At 50.0% G+C, this 24,902-nt stretch overlaps 1 protein-coding gene across 2 annotated transcripts in view; it reads left to right on the top strand.

The window, feature by feature from the left end:
- VWF (von Willebrand factor) overlaps positions 1 to 24,902 on the top strand; it is a 137,700-nt gene that overhangs the window by 38,581 nt on the left and 74,217 nt on the right. For both annotated transcript variants that reach the window (XM_060658633.3, XM_060658634.3), the window contains exons 10-16: positions 148 to 194; positions 8,843 to 8,979; positions 9,402 to 9,540; positions 10,652 to 10,752; positions 14,244 to 14,439; positions 15,074 to 15,289; positions 19,005 to 19,245. In XM_060658633.3, the coding sequence (XP_060514616.3) occupies positions 148 to 194; positions 8,843 to 8,979; positions 9,402 to 9,540; positions 10,652 to 10,752; positions 14,244 to 14,439; positions 15,074 to 15,289; positions 19,005 to 19,245 (1,077 nt within the window). The remainder of the gene's footprint in view (positions 1 to 147; positions 195 to 8,842; positions 8,980 to 9,401; positions 9,541 to 10,651; positions 10,753 to 14,243; positions 14,440 to 15,073; positions 15,290 to 19,004; positions 19,246 to 24,902) is intronic.

Here is a 24,902-nt window from a genome sequence, read left to right as displayed (position 1 = left end):
TTTAACCTCATAAAGATCCCCCCTCATGCCAGCTCCTTTCTCTTCCCAGATCCCTTCCTTTTGGGGGCTGTGTGATGAGCTCTTGATCTGTTCATGTATCCTTGTGTTTGCACAACTACCCATGACCTGTGCTGCTCTCCCCAACAGCATTTGCCGAAATAGCCTGTGGGTCTGCAGCAATGAAGAATGCCCAGGTAGGTGACCTTTTGCTCATCCCCTCCCTCCTCTAAATGGAGAGGTATGTCATCCTTGCCAGACAGGGAGGGCCACATCTCAAGGCAGGGAGGAGGTGGCCTCTGCACCACAGCTGTGGCCCCCTGACTACAGCTGTGGTTTCTGATACCAGCTGTGCTAACCCACTCATGGGCCAGCAGAAGGACATCTTGTGTAGCTGAAAGGGCAGAATGCACCTGGTCTAAGGTTTTATTGTTGTTTTCTGGTCACCTGTTTGCTCAAAGGATTATGGTTGAATGAGCCGTAAGGACTGTGAGGTCACAGTTGACTAAACAAAGATGATGCAAATTCTTTGGAAATTCAGAGGAAGAAGGGCCCAGTAATTCTTTAAGCTCAGAGTGAGAAGTTTCTGGAATGCCTGACAGGAAGATCTTAGAATGGCCCAGGAGCTAGGAAAATCAGATCACCAAATGATTTCTTCTACTCCATCCCCTCCCTGGAAAATCTCCTTACAGGAAAAGTTGCTGTATAATCTCTGCCCTTTACTTGGTCTTCTGTTTGGCCCTAACTCTATTCTATTTGCTGCAACTTTGCCCATTAGAAGCTCCCTTCTGCCTCACCCCTCCCCTCCCCAATAACACTGGCTCTTCACTTGATAATTTTCCCTTTTGTGCTCACTCACGTGGTGTTTGCTATGTGTTAGGCTCTGTGCTAGGCGCTTTACATGTGAGTCTGTGAGGCAGGTGCAGTTTATTCTAGGTTTACAAAAGAAGAAGCAGAGCCAGAGAGGTTATATAACTTGCTCAGTGTCACACAGCCGCTAAGAGACAATGACAGGACTCATACTCCAACTATCTGATTTCTACGTTTCTCCTTCCCTTTACTCCCCTTCCTGGTCATCAATCTATTCCTTTGCAGGAAGGTCTTTCCATCCTTCATGAGCTCTGGAGAGACCCCACATTTGGTTAAAGACCAGCTCAGCCTCAGATCGTATGCTGGATTCTACTTTTTGGGTTCCCATGGTTTGTACAGTGGAATAAAAAACTGAAGACAAATAGCCAGATAACAGGCTCCCCTCTCTTAGGCCCCAAGAGGCCACATTGGCTTTGGTGGGCTACCAGGGGCTTGAGCTTGGATACTAGGATCATATTTGGGGCCTATGGCTTTAGGGTCATTTAGTAACTTACTCAATGTCCACTATACTGGAAATATTCTGAAACTAGATGGAAAGTGGGCACTAGGGCTAGGTCAACTACTCTGGCTCACGGATGGCCAACCAGCCAGTTTATCCCCTGTGCAATTTAAAATAAAAAAAATTTTTTTTGATGTTTGTTTATTTTTTAGAGAGAGAGGAGACAGAGCGCTAGCAGGGGAGGGGCAGGGAGAGAGGGAGACACAGAATCTGAACCAGGCTCCAGGCTCTGAGCTGTCAGCACAGAACCTGATGTGGGGCTCAAGCTCACAAGCTGCGAGATCATGACCCGAGCTAAAGTTGGATGCTCAACCGACTAAGCCACCCAGGCACCCCTCTTCTGTGCAATTTTTAAAGGAAGCATGAAAGACAAAATATTGTTCTTGCCACTGATATCAGTGCTCCAATTTAACATTATCACACCCTGTGAAAGACCTAAGGAATCCTTTGAAAGATAAAAGGTTGCTGCAAATGACTTGTGAAAAAACTTTTAATATCTAAATCATAAGCATTCACTGTATAAGATCTGTGAGCCACAATGGATGGAATTAGGAATTTACTTAACTGTGTTTTGTCAGATTGACTACCAGATTAAGAATTCTTTAAAAAAAATTTTTTTTAATGTTTATTCATTTTTGAGAGACAGAAAGAACAGAGCTTGAGTGGGGGAAGGGCAGAGAGAGAGGGAGGGAGAATCCAAAGCAGGCTCTAGGCTCTGAGCTGTCAGCACAGAGCCTGACGTGGGGCTTGAACTCACTAACTGCAAGATCATGACCTGAGCTGAAGTCGGACACTCAATCACCTGAGCCACCCAGGTGCCCCCAGATTAAGAATTATTAATTACCACTTTCTATAGGGAGCATCTTCCACCCACCCATCCACTCATCCATCCACCCATCCAATCAACCATCCATTCATCCCTCCATCCCTCCATCTACCCACCTACCTGTCCATCCATTCATCCATCCATGCATGCAAACATCATCCATATATCCATCTAACCAACAATTCATCCATCCATCTGTCCATCTACCATCTGTCTGTCCATTCATCCATCCAACCATCCATTCATTCATCCATCCATCCATCCACCCATCCACCATCCATACATCTATCCATCTATCTACCCATCCAACAATGATTGGAACACTCACTGTGCACATGATGGAATGCTTGGTCTGGAACAGACAATACAATTCCCTGGTCTTCAATTCAAAATTTAGAAGCTAGCTTTGCTGAGGATGAAAGAAATTTTCTTGATGCTTTAATGGGAAGATAACCAGTTCCAACTCTGGAGTCTACTGGGTAGTTTGATATTTTGCCAACACAATCACTAAGCTTTCGTTCTGTATATTCAAAACCTCAGCTCTGACCCTCTTTTTCTAGTACTGGAGTTTAGTTGGTCATCTCCCACTCCGTTTTTACCTATAGCACATAGGCATATTTCTATTCCTTGCCATGATTCAGCTGGCAGTGGGCCTGTCTTATGCCCTCAGTGTGACGATTGCTGGTAGAGCTTCTGATGGAAAGGTTCTGGAAGGGGATATACTTGGCTTTGCTAGTATAGCTAAGAGTAGGCTGTGGCTTTTCCACAGTCCCTGGAAGAGCTGACATTGTAAGCCTTAGAAATAGAGAGCTGGGTTTTGATTCTGTGAGATAAGATGAGAGTGTACTAGTTGTTTATTATTGTGTAACAAATTACCCCAACTTAGCAAACAACAAACATTTATTATCTTAGAGTTTCCATATGTCAAGTATCTGGGTGTGGCTGAGTCTGGCCCAAGGTTTCTCAAGAAACTGTAGTCAAGTTGTCCACTTGGGCTATGGTCTTATCTGAAGGCTCTATAGGGACTGAGGAGGACACGTTGAAGCTTAGTCATGTGATGGTTGGCAAGCCTCAGCCTCTCACTATGTGGACCTCTCCTTGGGGATGCCCCATGACATGACAGCTGGCTTCCTCTAGGGTGAGTGATGTCAGAGAGAGTGAAGGAGAGCAGTCAAGGCAGAAGCCATGGTCTTTTAAAACCCTGATCTCCGAAGTGACATCCTTCACTTCTGCTGTATTATATTTACTAGAAACAAGTCAACATGTCTAGTCTACACTCAAGGTGAGGGGATCACACAAAGACATGAATATAGGAGGTGGGACCATGGCAGGGGGAGATTCTTAGCGGCTACCTGGCACAGCACATATGTATGGGGAGTGGGAGGGAGAAGAAGTTGCCCAGGAGAGCATCAGTCTATATAGAGAGGGGCTGGAACTTCTGTTAAATGCTCCTTAGGCCTTCACTGCTCATTGCATCCCTCTGTTCTGTTAAGAGTTAGGGCAGCTCCAGGCATAACTGTGGTTTCCCCCATAGTCTGCAGACTTCCCTTTCTGTAACCTCAAGCTTCCCTTCCCATCCTCTGCAAAACACACTTCCCAGAGAAGTTCTGCTAATTTGGCTCCCATTGAACCATAAATGTTTGGTTAGGATCAGTGAGGATCAGTGAGGAAGGAGTATGCCTATTAATAGTGACTATTCCTCAAACACATAAAGCTCTGGTTAGAATTTCAGACTCCTGATAGAAGAGTGTGGAAGGTTCTTTCTTGCAGCTGGGAAGGTGGGAGTGGAGGGCTTCTCATTTGCCCATCCTGTGTGCATGGATGGGTAGCATTGCAGGGGGCCAAGGGAATGGGCTGTGCACTCAGTCAGCCTGGCTGGGATTCCAGTCCCACCACTTACTAGCTGGGTGACTTCTAGCAAACTGTCTGATCATTTGTAGCCTCAGTTTCCTCATCAGCATCCTAACACAGGGATGATAACAGCAGCTTCATCTCATGGAAGCTGTTGCTTGAGCTTCCAACAAGCACAATAAGCACTCAATAAATGTTAGCCATTTTCATCCTCGCAGTTATAACTGCCTCATTAAGCGGAGTCAGAGAAGGACTGAGACACAGGCACACATGCAGAGGTGTCTGGCCCGGGAAAGGGTGGTGGGAGGCAGGGTGTGGCTGGGGCTGGCGGGGCAGGAGGGTAAGACAGAGCCTGGGCCTACCTTGAGCTTGGCCGTGAGACAGGGGAGGGCCTTGACGTAACTTGTTACTCATTTGGTTCTGGATAATTTCTGATGCATTCTAACACAGCCCTGTAAGTCAACCTTAGGATTCAAGCTGTCTGTTCTGAAGCTTTCAGGAAGGAAGACAGACTTCCTCATTGGCTAACAGAAAGTGATCAGGGCCAATGCCTGTCCAGGGAGAGCAAACTTTCCTAGGTGCCTGGGCTTGCCTGGGAGATCTGAATGCCTGAGTTCATGCCAAGTCTCCTGGGGCCTGCCCCAGCCAATACTGGGGTTTCTGGAGTCACGCCGGGCCACTCTCAGGACAGGCCAGTGCACCCCCTTTAGAAACCGGGGCTCCCTTCCACTCAGTCTCCATATCCAGACTCAGTCGTACCTATGGCCCTTGGCATGGGCCCATGTGTGCCCAGGATCAGAATGATATCGGGCTTAGCTCTCACAAAATTAGACTTATGAGAAACTGCAGGAGTGAAGCCATGAGGAGGTGTTGGGTGGTGTGAGTGCTTTGAGCTCTGGAGGCAGACAGAATGCTCATGCTCAAATCCCCATCTGACCACCTTGGGGCTGTGGGCGAGTTTCTCTCTGTGCTTTAGTTTCCTCATCTGTGAACTGGGGATAATGAGGACTGCCTCCTGGGAGCAGTAAATGAGATGGTACCTACGGAGCACTTAGAAATGCATCTTGTGCATTTGGAGATTATGTTATTGTGACTTAGAGGCAGGCTATGGTGAAAACTTAATGTTGGGGGAAGTCTGTGTTCCTTTGCTAAAGGCCTGTGGGCTGGCGTTTCTGTCGGGTGCGTGGAAAAGCATGGAAGCAGATGGGCTGAGCAGAGAAGCCCCTTAGAGGGCTCACTTCCTCCAAACAAAAGGGTTTATTTTAGAAGAGGTAATGTGTTTCCATCAGATGAGAGATATCTTTTCCTTTTTTTTTTTTTTTTTAAATCAGGGAGGATCTTTACTCATGTAGTGGGTCTGCTTTAATTCCTGGCTGTTCAGGGGCGCGGGGGTGGCTCAGTCAGTTAAGCGTCCGACTTCGACTCAGGTCATGATCTCATAGTTCGTGGGTTCAAGCCCCATGTCAGGCTCTGTGCTGGCAGCTCAGAGTCTGCAGCCTGCTTCGGATTCTGTGTCTTCCTCTCTCTCTGTTCCTCCCCTGCTCACACTCTGTCTCTCTCTCTCTCTCTCTCAAAAATAAATAAAGCTTAAAAAGAAAATTCCTGGCTGTTCTACTTTTGGTACTATGTTAAGAAAAACCTGTTCTTCATCCATTCACCAAACTTTTATTGCCCACCTGGCCTGTCTGGTGGTGGGCTAGCTGTTTGCTGGGAGCTGCCTTTTGCTGGCTGACCAGCTGACTGGGCATGTCCTGGCTGTCCTGCTCTGGGCAGAGTGGGTGAGCATTGCACCCCGTGGCCCATTGTCCTGGCTAATGTCCCAGCCCCCAGGGCTGAGTGCTACCTGGCACTCATCCGTGTTCCCAGCTTACCTGCCTTGCAGCTCCATCCCTCAGTTGTACCGAGGCAATGAGCTGAATGTAATATTTAGGCTTTGGATTCCTGAGAAACTTCAAAACACAGACCAGCGGGGGGCAGAGCAGGAAATCAGATCGGAGGATTAGATTCTAGCTCTGAAAGTTTTGCTTTTGAATGTTTGTACATTCTCTCGTTGACCCCTCTTTTCCTTCGCCTTGTCAGAGATAACGCAAGTCCAGTTTCATACTTAGATAAGAGCGCTCCTGAGAAAACAGAGAAAGGTCAGGGGAAGAATTCCCACCCATTTTATTGCCACAGGGTCAAGACATTTGACACAAAGCGCCATATCACTCTGCAGAATGGTGGGTTCTGAGAAATAGCCATTTGAGAAAGGCTTTCCTGTGACACCAGTGGATTTGGGATTTCATACATCAGCTGGGATAACCCTTGCCCCTACCTTATTGCCTGTTCTGTTCTGCCTTCCACGAACAGTGACCCTCACTCTTGCCCTTCTTTGGGGTCAGTGCAGTGGGAGGACATGATCTGTTCCTACTAACAACACTTCTGACACCAAATTTGTGTGCTTTTCCCCCAAGCCAACCCATTCTTTGGGTTGGATTTTGACTTTCTGGATACCAACTGAGTGTCCTGCAATTCAGTTCTGACACAAAGACCTGAAATCAGTGCAGACCCAACAGATTAAGGGCTCAGTGCCACCAGACTGCCCCACTTCAGATGCTAATCACAAGTACTGGGTTCTCATGGTACCCGCTTCTGTTTGACTTGGCTACAAGTTGGGGGCTCCCACAATGCCTTCTTCAGGTTCAGTAATTTCCTAGAATGGTTCACAAAACTCTGACACTTTACTTACTATTACTATTTATTATAAAGGCTATTATTACAAAGGGTACAGATCAACAGCCAGATGAAGAGGTGCATAGGGCAAAGTCCGGAAGGATCCTGAGCATAGGAACTTCTGTCCCCATGGAATTGGGGAGTGCCACCCTCTTGCACGTGGAGACATTCACCAACCCAGAAACTTTCCAAACCCTGTTGTCTAGGGATTTTAATAGAAGTTTTATTATGCAGGCATGGTCAGTTATTAATCCCCAGCCTCTCTCCCATCTCTGGAGGTTGGAGGGTGGGGGCCGAAAATTCCAGCTCTTTGATCATGCCTGGGTCTTTCTGGTGACTAGCCCCCATCTGGAATCTATCTAGGAGCCCACCAAGAGTGGTTTCATTAGAACAAAAGATGCTGCTGTCACCTAGGATATTCCAAGTGCTTTAGGAGCTCTGGGTCAGGAATCAGGGAGAAAGAACAAACACATATTTCTTGTTATTGCAGAGGGTGATGCTGATAATGAGGTGGGCCTCCCTATTTTCTCCTAATTTCTTCTGGGCTGAGTGTAGCTTCCTGGCCCATGCCATTTTGGAAGGGTCAGCTGCCCTGGGGACCAGTCAGAGGACACTCAGTAACCTGAGGCTACTCTCCCTTACCCCTGCCTTCCAACACATACCAAAGGCAGGGCCACACCTGGGCCAAAGCTGTGCCTGCTGCACCCTTCAATGAAAATGCAGGCATGAGAGGCAGGAGGTGGTGGTGGTGGTGGGGGGGGGGGGGGGTTGCTGTGGAACTTGTCTTGGGCAGATGGGGATCAGAGATCTCCCTGCAGTCTCTGGGAACCCACTGACCGTGTGACTGAGCCCAGCATCAGCCCCTGGGGATGGGTCGAGGTGGGACTGGCTATAAGATCCTTGTAAGAGGAACTTCAGGTTTAGACAGGATTAGTGCTGTGGAGAACAGATGTCTGCTGTTTGGAGGTCAAGGGTGACTGAGTAGGAAGGAGGGCCCCTACTTTATGGAATGGCCATGGTGTGTGTCTATATTTATTTTTCTAAAGAGTAGAAGGCACAGATGAGAGGAAATACATAAAAAGAGATTTGGGAAGAGATCCAGATCCACACTTTAGCTTCAATGGGTCCATTGTGGGTTCCGGAGATGGGATTGCCCTGAGTTGGGGTGGGGCCTGTAGGGAATCACTGGAGACATTGGCAGAGGTCCCCCCTGCATGGACACTTGCCAGGATGTGTGATCTCTGGTCTGTGGTTCACTGGGCCAATGGCATGGCTGGATTGTGGTCTGGGGGAGGATGGAGGGGGTTCAGGTGGAGGGTGAGCTGAGGGCTCCGAGTTGTGGGGCAACAAAGGGGTGTCCTCGTACCCACCCACAGATGTGTCAGCCTGAGCTAGGAAGCTGGCTTGGGTGGTGGTGAGATCATGGGCAGATGGCCTCCTGGCCCCCCATTGGCCCCAACTGAAGTCACAACAGGGGACTTGCCCACGAGGAGACCTTAGGGCCACCCCTCAGCTGCGGGGTGAGGATGGCACCTTGGTCTCTGCCCTGCTGAGCTCAGAGAATGCCCGCCTCACCCCTCCTCTGTCCCCCATCTGGGCTGGCCTTTTAACCTGCTTGCCTTAGGGGACTCTCATGGGTGGGGCTGTGCCCTGTGCCCCCCTCCCCCCACAACACCAGTGCAGAGAAGGGCCTGTTCCTGGACCAAGCAACACCTGACCCCAGCAGAGCCAGATCCTGTGGGGCAGCTGTAGGGAAGGGCTGGGAGTCACAGTGAACTGAGAACAAGGAGCTGCGGGTTCTGGGCTGGGCTCCACCACTGACTGCATGTGGCTGTCACTTCCCTTAGTCCTCCCTTCCATAAAGTGAGACATTGATCCGAAGATCCTACTGTAACCTCTCATGGACTGAGGAGAGGGACCCGAGTTAGAGTCCTCCTGTGGAACACGTTTTCAGACTGGTGTGGGGAAAAGAACATCTGGAGTTTCCACTTGGGGTGCCTGGGTTGCACGTGCATTCCACCTTTGCCACCTCCGAGGGGCTTCCGCACCTCCTCCTGCTCTTACCTCCCTCCTCTGTGTCCCTCCAGGGGAGTGTCTCGTCACAGGACAATCCCACTTCAAGAGCTTTGACAACAGGTACTTCACCTTCAGTGGGGTCTGCCAGTATCTGCTGGTGCAGGACTGCCAGGACCACACCTTCTCTGTTGTCATAGAGACTGTCCAGGTGAGCTTGCCTGCCACGAGTCAGGAAGCTGTGACCGGGGTTGGGGCAAGGTTGTCCCATTTCCTTCATGAGCTGCCGGGGTACATGCTCCAGAGACCGAAGCAAGGAGGGGAAATCTAGAGGGCACAGGGCTCCCCGCTGAGGATTGAAGTCCCAGACTGGCTTTGGAACCATAGGCCCAAGAGTTCTTTATAAAGACTGGAGCAGGATTGGGAACGGGTGTGGGGAGTCGGGCTCAGGGCCGTGTTCTGGCACACCTCCAGGGGCCCACTCACAGAGACCGCTCCATGAGAATGGAGCTGCTTCTCCTAAGAAGGCCATACGCTGTGTGGGGCTGTGCTCTTTCTCTGAGGAAATGGGTCCTGGGCTGGGGCACTGGGCTGGGGTTGTGGTGACATCACTCTGTGTGCCGCTCTTGGCAGTGCGCTGATGACCCTGATGCTGTCTGCACCCGCTCCGTCACCGTCCGCCTGCCCAGACTGCACAACAGCCTTGTGAAGCTGAAGCATGGGGGAGGAGTCTCCATGGATGGCCAGGACGTCCAGATCCCTCTCCTGCAAGGTGTGCTCCCTCCTCCTCCAGGCCTGGGGCGGGTGCAGCTCACCTACAGAGCTCCTGCCCCTCAGCAGTGCTCACTGCCCACCTCTTCTGTGAGGAGAGCTAGCTTCGGAGGGGTGGGTATCCTCTATCCTCGGCATGCATCCTTTCAAGAAAGGAAGGCTTCCCGGAGGAGGAGGAGGATGGGTGGAGGAAGCTGGCTGGAGGCAAGGGAGCTGCTCTCTGGCATGGAAAGGGCGCAGAGGGGGAAAGGGGACCAAGAAGGTTTTCACTTGGCTTGAGCCAAAGGGGCGAGTTGAAGGTTGGGCACGGTGGTTGGAGCTCTCCTTTGAGGTGGGAAAGGAGCAGAGGCTGACGTGGAGAGGTTAGGGGGTGGCTGGTGATGGGTCAGACCAGAGGATATCGTGGGGCAAAGCCAGGCGACCCCGTGACCTGTGGGAAGAGCCGACCTGTCCAGTGACTTTGCCAGTTGGCACCACACCCTTTTGAGCAGTGTAATTGCCACCTTCACCCTCAAAGTGGCTGTCAGATCCTTCCTATTTCTTTCCCATGACCTTCATGGACCATGTGGCCCATTATCCTGGCATTGACCACAGCACGTCCACCTGTGTTTAATGCTGTCTGAGTCTCCCCATGAGGTACCTTCCTCCAGGGCAAGAGATTATGTCTCCTACCTCGTCTCCAGTGAGAACTGCTGTATTCAACCACACAGCATCGCTCAGACATGACGACTGAGTAACTCAGCCTAGAAGTGGGGTGCAAGGCCAGAAGGGCTTGGGGAATACTCAGGGGTCAGGGGTTCAATGGGAGGCAGAGCCTCAGAAGCCAAGGATGCAGAAGCCTCTGCCGCCTTCTTGTGGCAGTGGAGTGAATGGCAGGCTACGGCCAGGGTACAGGGGCACCTTTCTACGGCACCCAATTTGTACTACCTCCTGATTATCCTTTCTCCTGAGACCCCGTTAAGCCTCATGGACATCCCCATCTGCCCCCAACTCCTTGATTTCATTGTTACAGTCCTTCGTGAGATACCCCGTCTCTTCCCACTATACATCTGCCTGTCACCACCCTGCCCTCTCCCCATCTCAGCCTAAATCCTGTCCCTGCTCTGTTCCAGGTGACCTCCGCATTCAGCACACCGTGATGGCGTCCGTGCGCCTCAGCTATGGGGAGGACCTACAGATGGACTGGGATGGCCGTGGGAGGCTGCTGGTGATGGTAGGTGCCCTCCCAAACACTGCTTCCCTGTAGCCTGGACCTTACAAAGTTCTTCTTGTGCTCTGGCAGAGCTCTGGCTTTATGTGGTGGGAGAAGAATTCCTCTATCCCCAGGCCCTACGCCCCCAGAATAAGGGACAGACCTCTCTTGTTTATGAGAGGCTGGTGTTTGTTGTCTGGACACCCCTTGTTTGCCCTGAGGGTTCTCCCTTCTGGGGCTCTGGTACCCCAAGGTCCTCCAGACTGGGCTGGCTCCTGAAGGGCTAGGAGGTAGCCTTTGGTGCCCAGCCTCCTGGCTGCAACAAAGCTGGGGAGCAGGGGGTGTCTCTCAGGGGGTGCCCGCTGTGGGCAGCAAGGGAAGAGCCCATCTGGAACTCGCAGCCAAGGTCCCCTGTTGTGCACCCTGGGCGAGAAAGCCATCCTATTGCCCAGTAAGTTTGCCCTGGGAACTGCCAAATCCCTCCCCCCGTCCCTGGGTCTCTGTGGTCTGGGGGGCCACTTCCTTGTGTTCTCCGTGGCCCCAGAGTCACATTTGGGTAGCAATCCATAGATTTCAACAGGGCTTCCTCTCTGGAAATTTCCCAGAGCAGATGGGCAGTGTGGTTGCCACTGCCATTTTTATAAATGAAGGAACCCAGGCTCAGGTGAGTCAGGACACGTGCCCAGGACTACACACGTGATTGGTGGTGGAGTGGGATCACCTCTCTGGCAGTGTCATTCCTGCTGGACCAGAGCTTCTCATTTCTTGGTCTTCAGATGACTTTGTACTCTTAAAAATTATTGAACACCCCAAGATCTTTTACAGAGGTTGTATCTGTCAATATTTACCATGTTGGAAATTAGAGAATTAAAATACATACTTATGAATTCACTTAAAAAATAACAATAACAATATATCGTATGCCTGAAACTAATATAACAATGCATGCTAATTACACTTCAATTGAAAAAAACCCAAGCAAAAATAACAATAATAAATCCACTACATGTTAACATAAACAATAATTTTTTTTTGAAAAATAACTATGTTTTCCAAAGGAAAAATAAGGAGTGAGAAGAATATTATTGTTTTACATTTCTGCCAATTTCTTTAATGGCTGGCTTAATAGGAGACAGCTGGAGACTCGCATCTCCTTCTGCATCCAGTCGTTTGCAACATTATGTGTCATGTAGCCTCTGGAAAATTCCACCGTACACTTGTAAGAACATGAGAGGGAAAAAGCTGAATAACATCTCTGTATGATTAGGAAAGTAGTTTTGGCCTTGTGGACACCTTGAAAGGGCTTCAGGGACCTCCATGCCCCAAAGGGTCCCAAGACCTCAGTTGAAGACCATAGCGCAGGAAGATCTCGGAGAGCTTCTTGTCAGCCTCTCCTCTACAGTTAGAAATAAAACCCATCATTTCTGGAGCAAGAAAGAACTCACCCGGGTCTCATGGTCTTTTGGTTACAGAGTTAGGATCAAAATTCAGGTCTCCTGACCCCCGACTAACTCACCTCCACACCCTGGTCTTCAGAAAGGGTGCCTCCCACCCTGCCATTGGCCATACCACATTCTCTAACCTCTCATGTCACAGTAAGGGTGCTCTTGATCTGAGGGCTGAGCCTACCTCTGGAACAAGCCAAGGGGACCCAGGGGACAGAGGAAGATACTGCCTTAGTGGGGATAGTGTGACAGCAGGCCTGGGGGTGACCAGAGGGACTTTGTGGGAGAATGAGGGTACTCACGGTCTGGGAATGAGGAGGAAAGAGAGGATGCTGAGGCACAGGTGGAGGGAGTGAAGACATCACCTGTTTTGCTGCTCAGGTCAGGGCTGGCCTTGACCGCAGGCATTGCGTTTCAGCTTGTGCCCTCAGAAGAACCTCATTCATTCACGAACTTGCTCAGTCATTTGTTCAACACATAGTTAGTGAGTGTCCAGAGGCACCATTCTAGAGGACAAGGCTACAAATGTGAAATTCCACAGACAAGGATCCCTGCCTCACTTAATTTATGTTGTACTGGGGGAAGACAGACGATAAACCAACCAAACCAGTAAATTATATCGTATATTAGAAGGAAATCCTGAGGAGGTGAATAAAGCAGAGAAAGGGACAAAAAGTGTCAGGGTCTGAGCATTTACATTTTAAATAGGGATGTTAGGGGGCACCTGGGTGGCTCAGTCAGTTAAGCATCTACAGCTCAGGTCATGATCTCATGGTTCATGAGTTCAAGTCCCGCTGAGCTGTCAGCACAGAGCCTGGAGCCTGCTTCGGATTCTCTGTCCCCCTGTCTCTCTGCCCCTGCCCCACTCGTACTCTGTCTCTCTCTCTCTCTCACAAAAATAAAATTTAATTAAAAAAAAATAAAAAAAAATAGGTCAGGGAAGGCCTGGGTGCCTAGTGTGGCCAAACTTGAAATTTGTAAGGCAAACAGGGAAACGTTACTTTATTCTCTTCTAATGGCATTTCCTTGGGTACATTTTATATGGGTCCGGAACCTTCCACTAGATTGTTCATCTTGCGTCCTGTGAAGTCATAGCTGGAAGCTGAAAGGGGCTCCAAGAGATGTCCGTAGGAGCTCAGTTCTAGTGCATGATGGTTTCAACACAGGGAGGTCATCTGGCTGTGTTAATTACATGCAGAGCAGGAGTCAGGATTCTGGGGTCCCAGACCTGGTTCCATCTTTGAATCAGGGCCGTCTCAGTAGAAACCAGCAGCTGCCCCAAGCTGTAAAGTGTGAAAGGCAGGTTTAACTCCCCAGCTTGTCTGTGAGTATGCACTTTGGGCTCAGAAGGACGGAGAACAAGCCACGTGCTGATGGCCTAGAGTTTGACCTCCAGAACCATCCTGGTCACCCATAGTGGGCTGCCCCAGATTCCTTGCTGACCCTACCTCCTCTGATCACACCACCTAGAGTCCTCCTTGGTCATGGTCCTTTCTTCCCAATGACACTCAGCGGCTGAGTCAAATTGAGATGGGAAGGTGTTGTTCTTTGTCACTGGGACTACTTGGACCATAATGGATTCAGCCTGCTTCACCCACACATGTGACCGATATAAGTGTTCAGTAAAGGGGTGCTGACTTTGCACTTGATTCCGTGGGTGTCAGGGCTACTGTGTCTCCTCTGACAGGCGAGGGTGGCACAGAGCCCTCTGGACTAGGGCTCAACCTGGCTACTACTTCTAGCTCTGCCACCACCTCTGACCTTAGGCCAGTCATTTTCCTCTCTGGGACTCAGTGTTGCCATCTTTAAATGGCTAGATCTCTAAAATGCCCCCTGGCAAGACTGCTCTCTGGGGCTGATTTAAGAGCAGGGATATTGCTGGTGGTAAACCTACACTACAGTTAGCTTTTCTTCCCTCTATAGCCTTGGACTCGGCTACGGTTTATTAAGTTCGTATTTATTTTTCACCCCGGGGAGCTCTTTTTGATTACAACTATCTCATTAGTGACTGGAAGCTGTGGCTGCTTTGGCCACCACGGCTCCAGGGTAGTCTGCCTCTCCCTGCAGCTGTCCCCCATCTATGCGGGGAAGACGTGCGGCCTGTGTGGGAATTACAATGGCAACAGGGGTGACGACTTCCTCACGCCCGCTGGCCTGGCCGAGCCCCTGGTGGAGGACTTCGGGAACGCCTGGAAGCTGCACGGGGACTGTGAAGACCTGCAGAAGCAGCACAGTGATCCGTGCAGCCTCAACCCGCGCCTGAGTACGTAAGCCTGGGGGGCAGGGGGGCCTTGCGGAGCCCTGAGGTGTCTCCCGGGTTCCAGTGCATTCCATGGCACCAGTGCCCCCACTTTTGGGGGACAGGGGCACTTGGCTTTTACCATCAGCATTTGATTATCTGCATCTGGATCATTTATTCTTCTACGGCCCTTGATTGTGCACCCTCCGTGGGCGGAACCCTGGGAAAGACGAGAATAGTACATGTTTCCTGTCCCTGGACCTTCGCAGTCTGTTGGAGCAGCAGCCACACAGAATTAAATTATCGGAGGATAAATGCACTGGGGTGGCCATTTGCAGGTTGATCTGTGACATCCTTTCAGCCCTGCATTCATTTCCCTCTCTTACCCAGCCCATCGTGGAACTATTTCTCCCGTCTGTCCGTGGGTGGTGTGCTCTGGAAATGCAATTTATTATGTATTTAAGCCAAACGTAAAGTTTATTGGTTGCAGGAGAAAAATCACAGTGATTTCCAGTCGCTTTGCAGCGCGTGCTGCCGAGGGGGAAGCCGGGTGGGGGATTTCAGAGTGGGATTGGTCACTGCCGTCCAGGGGCGGGAGCTGCGAGGGCGGGGGCGGGGCCCGGGCCAAGCCCGTGTGCTGCTCTCTCTCCCGCCACAGCCAGGTTTGCGGAGCAGTCGTGCGCTCTGTTGACATCCTCCAAGTTCGAGGCCTGCCACCGCGTCGTGAGCCCTCTGCCCTACGTGCAGAACTGCCGCTATGACGTCTGCTCCTGCTCCGACGGCAAAGACTGTCTCTGCAGCGCCGTGGCCAACTACGCCGCAGCCTGTGCCCGGAGAGGCGTGCACATCGGGTGGCGGGAGCCCAGCTTCTGTGGTGGGTGCCCTCCCTGTCCGCCAGCTCTCGCACAGCCCAACCCCGTACAGTTCTCCTCGGATGTCCTGCGTGCGGCTCGTTCTTTTCACGGCAGTGTCTCTGCATTATTGCTTTCAGAACCGGGACCAAGCGCATTTGGCAAGCATGGGTAGTGAGAACTGTTTATTTGCAGCCGCCCTCTCCTCCACCCCCCCCCCCCCCCCAACTCCTGCAGGACAGGCGGTGGGGACTGGCTCTCTCACAGGACAGTGTGATTACTCTAGCCTGTTCCTGGAGGGCGAGTTGCATCCCTCTGTCTGGTGGTGGTCTAGAACCTTGGAGTTCCTGGGAAGCAGAGATTTCATGTGGCTGCTGCCACCTAGTGTTGCATACATGTATGGCCAGGTGGAGGAATGAGGGAGTTCCAGATCCCAATGGGTCTCTGCACTCAGGTGTGGGGAATGCACCTGCGGATCCTTTGCTTGTAACTCCAGCCAGATGATCAGTACACTCCTGGCCCACATCTCTGGCATTGATAGAGTTATGTAAAGTTGAATGACATCAATGTCCCCAGCTGACTTTGGAGTCTCACTCTGCCATGTTAGATTTCTGCCACCACGGCTGGTATCTGCTCCACATTCTGGACCCTCGAACAGCTAGATTGTGCTCACTCTGTTGTTGGTGGTGCTGCACGGGGAACATGTGCCAAGTGCCCAGCATGGTCAGGCAATGCCAGTGGTGTAGAAACTGCCTCCGTACTAGGTGACTGTCACACTGAGTAAAAGGATAATGAGATTAAGGCAGAGGCAATCAATCAAGGAAGGCTTTCTGGAGGTGGTGTACTCGACCAGGCTTTAAAAAGTCACCATCTTGGCAGAAAAGAGTTGTTCCACAGGCGGATAGTAGTAGTGATGCATGGAAATGAGGATATTCTGGGAGGATGAGGTGTCGTGAATATTCTGATTTTTAGGGTGAAGTAGATGTGCGTGGAGACTAATATGCCCGTGGTCCTGGCAGAAGCAGGGAAATAGGAGCTATGAGAGGCAGAGAAAGGTCCTAATATATATCACGTATTTGAAGAAGCTTAGGTACAGGGCTCTAGAAGTGTCACTATTGGGGTCTAATGAGCCAACTCATGTTTCAAGTCTAAGCAGTGTCCTAAAAAAAGAGGAGCAGAGACAGAAGTGAGGATGAAAGGGACCACATGTATGCATGCATGCAGTTGTGCCTCCCTGTCCCTCTGGGTCGGGGATGCCAGAGTCATGGCCAGCAGCCGGAAGAGCAGAGTCTGAGGCCTTGCTGGAACTTGCGGGTGACTTCCCCGCCCTGCGGCCTTGAGCTCATCATCTCCCCCTCCACACCTCAGTTTCCTCATCGGGGTTTGCTGTTTAGAAACTGGGCAAAGTAATGAGGAAATGGCGTGCTGTTCATGACTATGCTTTGGTTGTCCACCAATATTAGAAATACTGCATTATCAGTGTGCTACAGCATCTGAAGGATTTCCTCATTCAGGACGTTCTCCCAGATCACTGAGGGCTTACCGGCACGTTCTGTAATCTCATGAAAGCTGCTGTCCTTCACCTCCTGAGAACAGAACAAAAGGGAACAGGCTGAGACTGTGGGAGCAGGGACTGAATTTGGAGGCAGAAAATGTACGGGTGGTGGGAAGTTTTCTGTCTCTATGGGCTTATGTGGAGGTGAACCAGCGAAGAGGCTGGCCAAATGGTCCTGGAGGCCTGAGCCCCGAGGAGGGTGGGCAAGACTCCTGGGTTCCTGACTCCATCCTGTACCTCATTTTCTCCCTGAGAAATGAACAGAGCTCCCTACACCACTAACTCCATCCTTAAGAAGCGCCCCCATCAGCTGGGGATGCTCATGAAGCAAGGAGTGATCATGCTGTGAGGAGATTGGGAGAAGCATGCTTTGTTTTGCTTGTTACTTGGTTACATTTCCTTTGGGAAGAAAAGAGCATAGGCTTCTTGTAGATGGGGATCAAGTCTTAACCACTTCTGCCTCCATGAGCCTAGCACAGCCCCTGGCACACAGTGGGAGCATGAGAAACGTCTGTTAAACTGAGGTGGCCACTGCTCCTTCTGGGGAGGAAGCCCAGAGGAGAAATTCAATATGGCTCGAAGCCAGTTCTAGAGACATCTGTCAGAGAGAAAAAGCTCTCTGCTCCAGCTGCTCCTTAATAGGTGAATGAATGTACCCTTAATATCACAGGTTCAATGGATTGAAAGAGAGTTGCATTTTAATTGCCCAAAACACCCCATCTTAACACACCCTGCTCTCAATACTCATCCACTGACCCAGCCTCTCTGCTAGTTCAGAGAAAAACCCATGTCTAATATGGTTACGGAGCCCCCTCCCTTCTCAGATCCCCTCAAATACTAAACCCTGAGCAGGTGCAGGAGGGGAAGCCTACAGGGGCTCTCCAGGTGTTCTCACCCCCATGTCTGAGGTTCACCGCCAGGGCTTCCTTTTACACTTTCTGTGACACATTTTGCCAGTGGGTGTCCACTGTAGAAATGGATTCTAACAGAGAGGGCAAGGTTTCTAATGGTCCCAGCAGGAGTGTCCTCAGAGTGAGGTGGTCATTTCTTGGATAGGAGCTGATTAGCAAGAAGAAAGCCTTTAGAAAGGGCAAAGCACTTCCCACGCCCCCAGTAAAGGGTTTCCTCATCGGGGTGCTCACGGTGTTGGCCAGAATCCAGGAGTGCTAGGTCTTCTTAGGCCTGGGCCTTCATCTGGAATACCCCTCCCATCTGGAGCCCCCTGAGCTGGGGCTGTGTTTCCACAGTCATCATCATGATAAAACAGCCGTGAGCATTTACCATGTGCCAGGCATTACTCTGAACTTGTTAGCTCCCTTAACCTTGACAACAATCCAGGTGGGTGTTAGTCTATTCCAGTGAGGAAACTGCTCAAGGTCACAGCGTAACTAACTAATGGCAGAACCAAGGCTCGAACCCAGGAATTTGGGAGACAGAGCCTGTCCACTTCCCTGTATTGCTGCTTTGGCACACGTCCTCTTGGGTCTTGTCTGCTGTGCTGTTTCTCTGTGGGAAGAGGCCAGGGAGAGTGAAGGAGGGGAGGAGACAGGGCTGCCCACCTGGCTGAGGCAGGCACAAGAGTGTCCCCGCACTTTGTGGCTGTCCTCAAAAGCATGGCTCCTAAGGGGTTGTTTCCTTTGTAGAGCATAATGGTTAAGAGCATGAGCTCTTGGTCATAGAGAGCTGGGTTTAAATCCTGCCTCTGCTTCTTCCTGGGAGGCATGACCTTGTCAAATTACTTAGCTTATGTTTGAGTTTTCTTACTCGTAAGAAGAGGACTATGAGATCTAATTCAATGGGAGGCGTAAAAGGCACAGAAGCTGATGAAAAGCAGGATATTCAGTAGATGCTCAATTATCATCATCCCAGGAGAAATGCCCTTGCCTGTCATGCCCAGTTCTTTTTAATATTCACAGTGTCAAAATCCACCTGATTTCTACATGTCCCAGACTTCAAGGATTCAGAGACCACTAAAGCAGGATCCCCCTAGTTGAGCAGAGGGGAAACCGTGTGCATTCATTATTATCATAGGCATTTGTGAGCATGACAATACAGTTTTGCTCCTGGTAGGAAAGGAAGGTAGTGATTGTACAGATACAATTGGGGTTACAGGTCCTAGAAAGACAGTCCTTGTCATCTGCATGTTTCCACTGAGGCCTTCCTTTCCCTTGCCTCTCTCCCAGCGCTGAGCTGCCCACAGGGCCAGGTGTACCTGCAGTGTGGGACCCCTTGCAACATGACCTGTCGCTCCCTTTCTTACCCGGATGAGGACTGCAATGAGATCTGCCTGGAAGGCTGCTTCTGCCCCGCAGGGCTGTACCTGGATGAGAGGGGAGACTGTGTGCCCAAGGCCCAGTGCCCCTGTTACTATGACGGCGAGATCTTCCAGCCTGAAGACATCTTCTCAGACCATCACACCACGTGGTAAGTGCATGCAGCAGGACCGGGGACCTCAGGAATGGCAGGGCTTGAGAGGAAAATGCTCCTCCAAATCCTTCATTTTGTGGGTGGGAAACTGAGGCCCAGGGAAGAAAGTGCCTTGCCCAGACTTGCACGGCAAGTCAGAAGGAAAGCTGGGATTTCACCCAGCTGGAGTGGCTTCCTTACTCATGGCTGGCAGGAGGACTGTTTCAGCTTCATTGCCAACTCTCACGTGTTGAGCCCCATTTCCCTGCAGTAGGTCTTAGTTTCCCTTTTTGAGAACAGGAAATGGGAGGGCTCCCTGTCCCCTCCCCTGTAGCCCCCTGGCAGTGTTCCCAGGCGGGGGCATTTGAACCAGCAGAAAATAGACTAAGGCAGCCTCACCTCAGTGGTTCATTGCTACCCTGACTTGCTTTACATACTTCCCTGAAAAATAGCTCCAATCACACTTGCTTCTTTTGGCCCTTTGCCCCGGCCCTCTGTCCTGGTCCGTTTCAGAGGGGCTGTCACGGTCACAGGAGAAATTTATGACATTTCCTTGTCACCTGCTCTGGCCTGGGTGCTGGCTTAGAGATTGGTGATCTGAAGGAGAACAAGACACAGTGTGTGCCCCAAAGAAGCTGATGGTTTACTAGGGAGACCAGTTAAAATGTCCTGTGGAATATTTCAGACATAAAAGTAGAGAGAATAGAGTGAGGAGCCCTAAGGCATCTGTCCCCAGATTCAGTGATTATCAGCACTTTGCCATTCTTGTTTTATCTATTCCCTCCTCCCCCTTTTGGCTGGAATAAAGAAAATCTCAGATATTACATCATTTCATCTGAAAATATTTCAGTATGTGTTTCTAACAGATAAGCACTTAAAAAACCCGATCTAACCATAATACCATTGTTCAGATAAGCACTAACAATGATTCCTGATAACACCTAATATTCCATCCATGTTAGCTTTCTTGACTGTCTCAAAATGTCTTTTTATATATAATTGGTTTGTTCAAATCAGAATCCAAACAAGGTCTGCACACTGTGTGTGGTATGAAGCTTTTCCTCCTCACTTAGTGAGATAAGTTTGTGGTCCTTCGCCATCTCTTATGCCCAGAGCAGGTTGTTTATGCTTGGATGGAAAGAATGGTTGTCATTGGACTTGGATTTAAGCAAAATGTGTCGTATCCCCCTCTGGACTGTGACCTCCCCAAGAGTAGAGACCACATCTTAGGTCCTGATTCCCAGCACCCAACACACTTATGGCAGAAAATAGGCATAGTCAATGTTTACGGAGATGAAATAACAATCATATTTGGTAGGCTCGCCATTTTGTAGACATAAAAATCTCTACTCACTCAGAAAAGGTCAGATTGCTTCCACTTGGGAGGAGCTGGAGAAGACCCAGTGCAGGAGGTAGCTTTGGGTTTGAGGAAGATTCTAGCAGTGGGCGTGGGCCGGGCCTGTGGAGGAGGGCTTTGGGGTGGAGCCGAGGCCCAGGGCCCAAAACACACAGGGAGTACTCACCAGTCACCAAGGTAAGTCCTCTGGGGGGGCATATGTTGCATGAAGGGAAGATAAGCCTGGGAGGATGTTGGGCATCTTCGAAAGATGGGGAGGGGGGACTGGAGCAGTAGGCAGGGAGGACCTCAGAGGTTTTGAAAGAGCAAATAGGTCAAAGCGTAGCTTTAAGGAGTGGGTTCTGGAAGCTGCATGAGGTGTGGAGGCAGGGAGATCAGTTGTGGGAAGAAGTTGACACAGTCTGGTCAAAACGTGCTAAGGCCCCGGGCCAATACTAGCAGTGGAGATAGAGCAAGGGGACAGAGGCCAGAGACCCCAGGAAGTAAACAGACTGGGGGGACATGTAGGGGGATGAGGTTGGCTGAAGACGGCCCCGGGGTTCTGGACTGGAGTGCCCGGGAGTGCAGGAACAACAAGAGGGCTCCTTGTGGGTAGGGGGAGGATCATGAATTTGGTTTTAGCCCGGATGGCTGAGTTGCCAAGAACGCATGCTGGTGAGTGAGGGGAAACAGTCACCGGAAGGGTGGGTGTGGGACTCGAGTGAGAGGTGGAGGCTGGACAAGATTTGCGTGGAGGTGTTCTGTATGGCTGTAGGGGCAGCCGGGCCCACGAAGGAAGTGGATTGAGGAGCAGAAAAGGAAACTGAGTTCAGAGCTTGGGGGCATGTTCAGAGGGCCAGGGGAGCAGAAAGAGGATCCTATGAGAGAGGCCAAAGGAAAAAGGCAAGCAAAAAGGCACAGCGAATGCCGGGCCATATGGTGGAGGTGAGGAGAGCAGGAGAGTGACAACATCTGTTGGTCTGAGCATTGGGCCTTCACCCAAGCAGTCGTTTTACTCCGGTTGTCCAGCTATGATTTTCAGGGTGTTTCTCTCTGGGACCTTAAAACAATGCCGTTAGAAGGCAAGCATCGCTTTTCTTAGTAAGGAATTTGAGGCTTAGGGAGATTATCACTTTCCCAAATCATCTAGCCAGTGATAGAACCCAGGGACTCTTAGACTCTTCATATTACATGGAGAGGAGGCTGTTGAATTTGGCAATCGGAAGGTCATAGTGGCTCCCATGTTGCAGTAGTGTGGTGAGGAAAGAAGCCAGAGGGTAGGAGGCTGGGGTGACTTGGAGGGCAGCACGTGTCCCTGGTCATTTTACCATATTGGAGGCACAGGGAAGGTGGGGAGATGAGGTGCAGAGGGCCCTGGGTGAGCAGAGCTGGGGAATAGCCCTGGCTTTAGGCTTTCTTCAGGATTTGCACATCAGTGACCTCTCCATGATATGTTCCCGGGCTCTCCTTTGGGCACCAGGGCTGAAAGCTATTGTCTGTCCTGTCTCTCCACTTCATTTAGAAAACTGGATTTCATGGAGAATGGGAACCATCAGGAACTTGGGGCTTGTTTTGTGGCTCTTTATTTTTATCCCCGCACACTGAAGAGTGAGCCCCATGGAGCAAATGCTGGTGATGCCCACAAGAGGTAGTAGGAAGGTACAAACACATGTGTCTAGAAGTATCTTTAGGCTGTTTGGTCACCAGACAGGCATCATGATAGAGCACTTACACTATTGCAAGCCAGGTTCTGGGCCAGGAGTTGATTATAATCCTACCTACAAGGTTTTTCTTCTCTTTTCTTCTTTCCAAAAATAAAATTAAGCTTTTGGGTCATGTCCAAATGACAGACAGACCATGACATGAGGATATTTTAAAATCAGGTGTTAGTTAAAAACCAGAGGGCGCAGTTTCTGCATGTGCCCAGAGAGGGAAGGGCTGATTCTCTTTTGCTCATTTAATAAATTTTCATTGAACAGCAGCCACATTAAAAATCATTTAAAATCATTACTATTAGAGAAATACAAATCACAACAACGAGTATTACTTCATATCTACTAGAGTGGAAAAATTTGAAATCTGGGTAATGCGAAGTGTCGGCAGGGCTGTGGAATATGGGGCCCCCGCTCTGCTACTGTTAGGACATACACCTGTTCAGACACCCCAGTATCTTTCCCAAACCTAAATCTTATTATGTCGTATCCCTGCTTGGAATCCTTAATAGCTTCCCCTCAGTAGGCCTTAGGATAGAGACCAAATCCCTATGATGGCCTCCCAGGCCCCATGTGATCTGACCCCTGCCTACCTCTCCTTTCTCCAGTCTCCTGGCCTTCTTTAATCTGGAAGGTGCATTGCTCCTGGTGCCCAGGAAAGCAGTTGGCATGATTTATGCAAATTAGATACCCACACCTGATATGCCCACAGTCCTGCTCTCAGGCATATACACTAAAGAAACTCTCACACAGGCTCTTAAGGGCACATGTATGAAGATGTTAGTCACAGCTTTGTTTGAGGTCTGTGTCCATCCCTGGGAGGGTGCATGGGGAAAAGGCAGTGGATGCACACAGTAGAGGATCATGCAGCCTTAGAAGCACCGGGAAAGTAGGTATGTATTAGCAGGGTTCAATCTTGAACACGTGGTGGTAAAGAAAACGACAAAACACTGTGATATATGAGATAGTACCACTTATACAAGTTAAACATACAGGCATGCGAAAGAAATACATATTTTATGAGAATATATGCAGGCAGGTCTACACTGAACAGAATAAGATTGTATTAGTTTTCTGTATCTATTGCTGCATAAAAAAATTAACCCCAAATTTAACAGCTTGAAAGAAAGGACATGTATAATGTTACACGGTTTCTAAGGAGCAGGACTCCCGGAGCAGCTTGGCTGGGTGACTAGGTTTGCTCATGAGGTTGGAGTCAAACTGTTGACCAGGGCTGCAGGCTGAGTCATCTGGAGACTTGCCTGGCTCTGGAGGCTCCATTCCCAGCTCATTCACACAGCTCTTGGCAGAAGGCTTCATTCAGTTCCTCGCCATGTGGGCCTCTGCATTGGGCTGCTCGTGAAGTGGTTCCCCGGAGTGAGTAATCCAAGAGAACACCAGGACAGGAGCTGCAGTCTTTTATAGCCTAATCTCAAGTGACACATGGTATGTCACTGCTGCCACATATTGTCGGCACACAGATCAACCTTGGTGCAACGGAGATGACACAAGAGTTTGAACACCAGGAAGTGGGGATCCTTGGGGGCGCTTTAGGAGACTACATGTCATAAAAATAATTGCCCGTGTTAGGGGAGGGGATTGGGATCGGAGGAGAGGAATAAAAGAATATGTAAAAAAAATATTGGATACTTTATGCAGAGCCTTATGCTGCCTGCTGAACAGATAATGAGCAAAACCGGTCACAACTTCTACCGTCTTTGATCTTATAGTCCAGTGACACAGAGAGATGTTAACCAAATAATAACTCCAATACATGCAGAGTCACAAGTGTGGAAGAAAGAGAAGTATGTGGTTTATGAATCCTTGAAATGGGCTAGAGAAAAGGTAGGCAGGAGTCAGATCGCATGCGGCCAGGGAGGCCATCTGAGGGATTTGGTCTCTTTCCTAAGGCCTCTTGAGGGGAAGCTACAAAGGAGTCCCAGCAGGGAGGTGACATAATCATATTTAGGCTTTGGAAAACCCTTGGGCTGCCAGGAGGAGTGTGTTTTGGAGAGAGGCAAGAATAGGTGCAGAGACATCAGTCAGTTAGGAGCTTCTGCCTTGTCCAGGTGACAGGTGGTGGCGGCTTATGGCAGTGAAGGTAGAGAAGTGGATGTGAATGCCAGAGGCGTTTAGGAGACAAGGTCCAAGGGCTTGGTGATGGTCAGACGTGGGGGTTGGGAAGAAGGCAGTATCAGGGCTGACCCCTCGTTTGCTGGTTTGTGAAACTGGATGGTTGGTGGTATCATACAATGAATCAGAGCCCTGGCGGGGGACTGGCTTTGGTGGTGGGATCATGACTTCAGTTTTGGGCATACTGAGTTTGAAGTCTTTGTTATGCCAAGATGGCTATCATGTGGGCACTTGCATACACGGATCTTGGGTTCAAAGGAGAGATCCCAGCTGCTGGTGTAAATTTGTGAGTCGTCTCTGTCATAGAAGCTGAGTGTATGGATGGCAGCCTAGAATGAGAGCCCAGGGTGCAGCCAGCAGAGGGGTGAGCCTGAAAGAGCAACTAGAAAAGTAGGAGGAAAACCAGGAGAGATTTGTTTCTTGTCCTAGAAGAACAGGATAGTCACAGTGGTGAATAATGTCGAAAGGGATCGGGTAAGGAAAGAACTGAAGAC

The sequence above is a fragment of the Panthera onca genome, chromosome B4 (assembly GCF_046562875.1).
Source record: "Panthera onca isolate mPanOnc1 chromosome B4, mPanOnc1 haplotype 2, whole genome shotgun sequence".
Classification (NCBI taxonomy): Eukaryota; Metazoa; Chordata; class Mammalia; order Carnivora; family Felidae; genus Panthera; species Panthera onca.
Note: the sequence above shows the minus strand (reverse complement) of the source record. Positions and strands in the feature narration are given on the sequence as shown.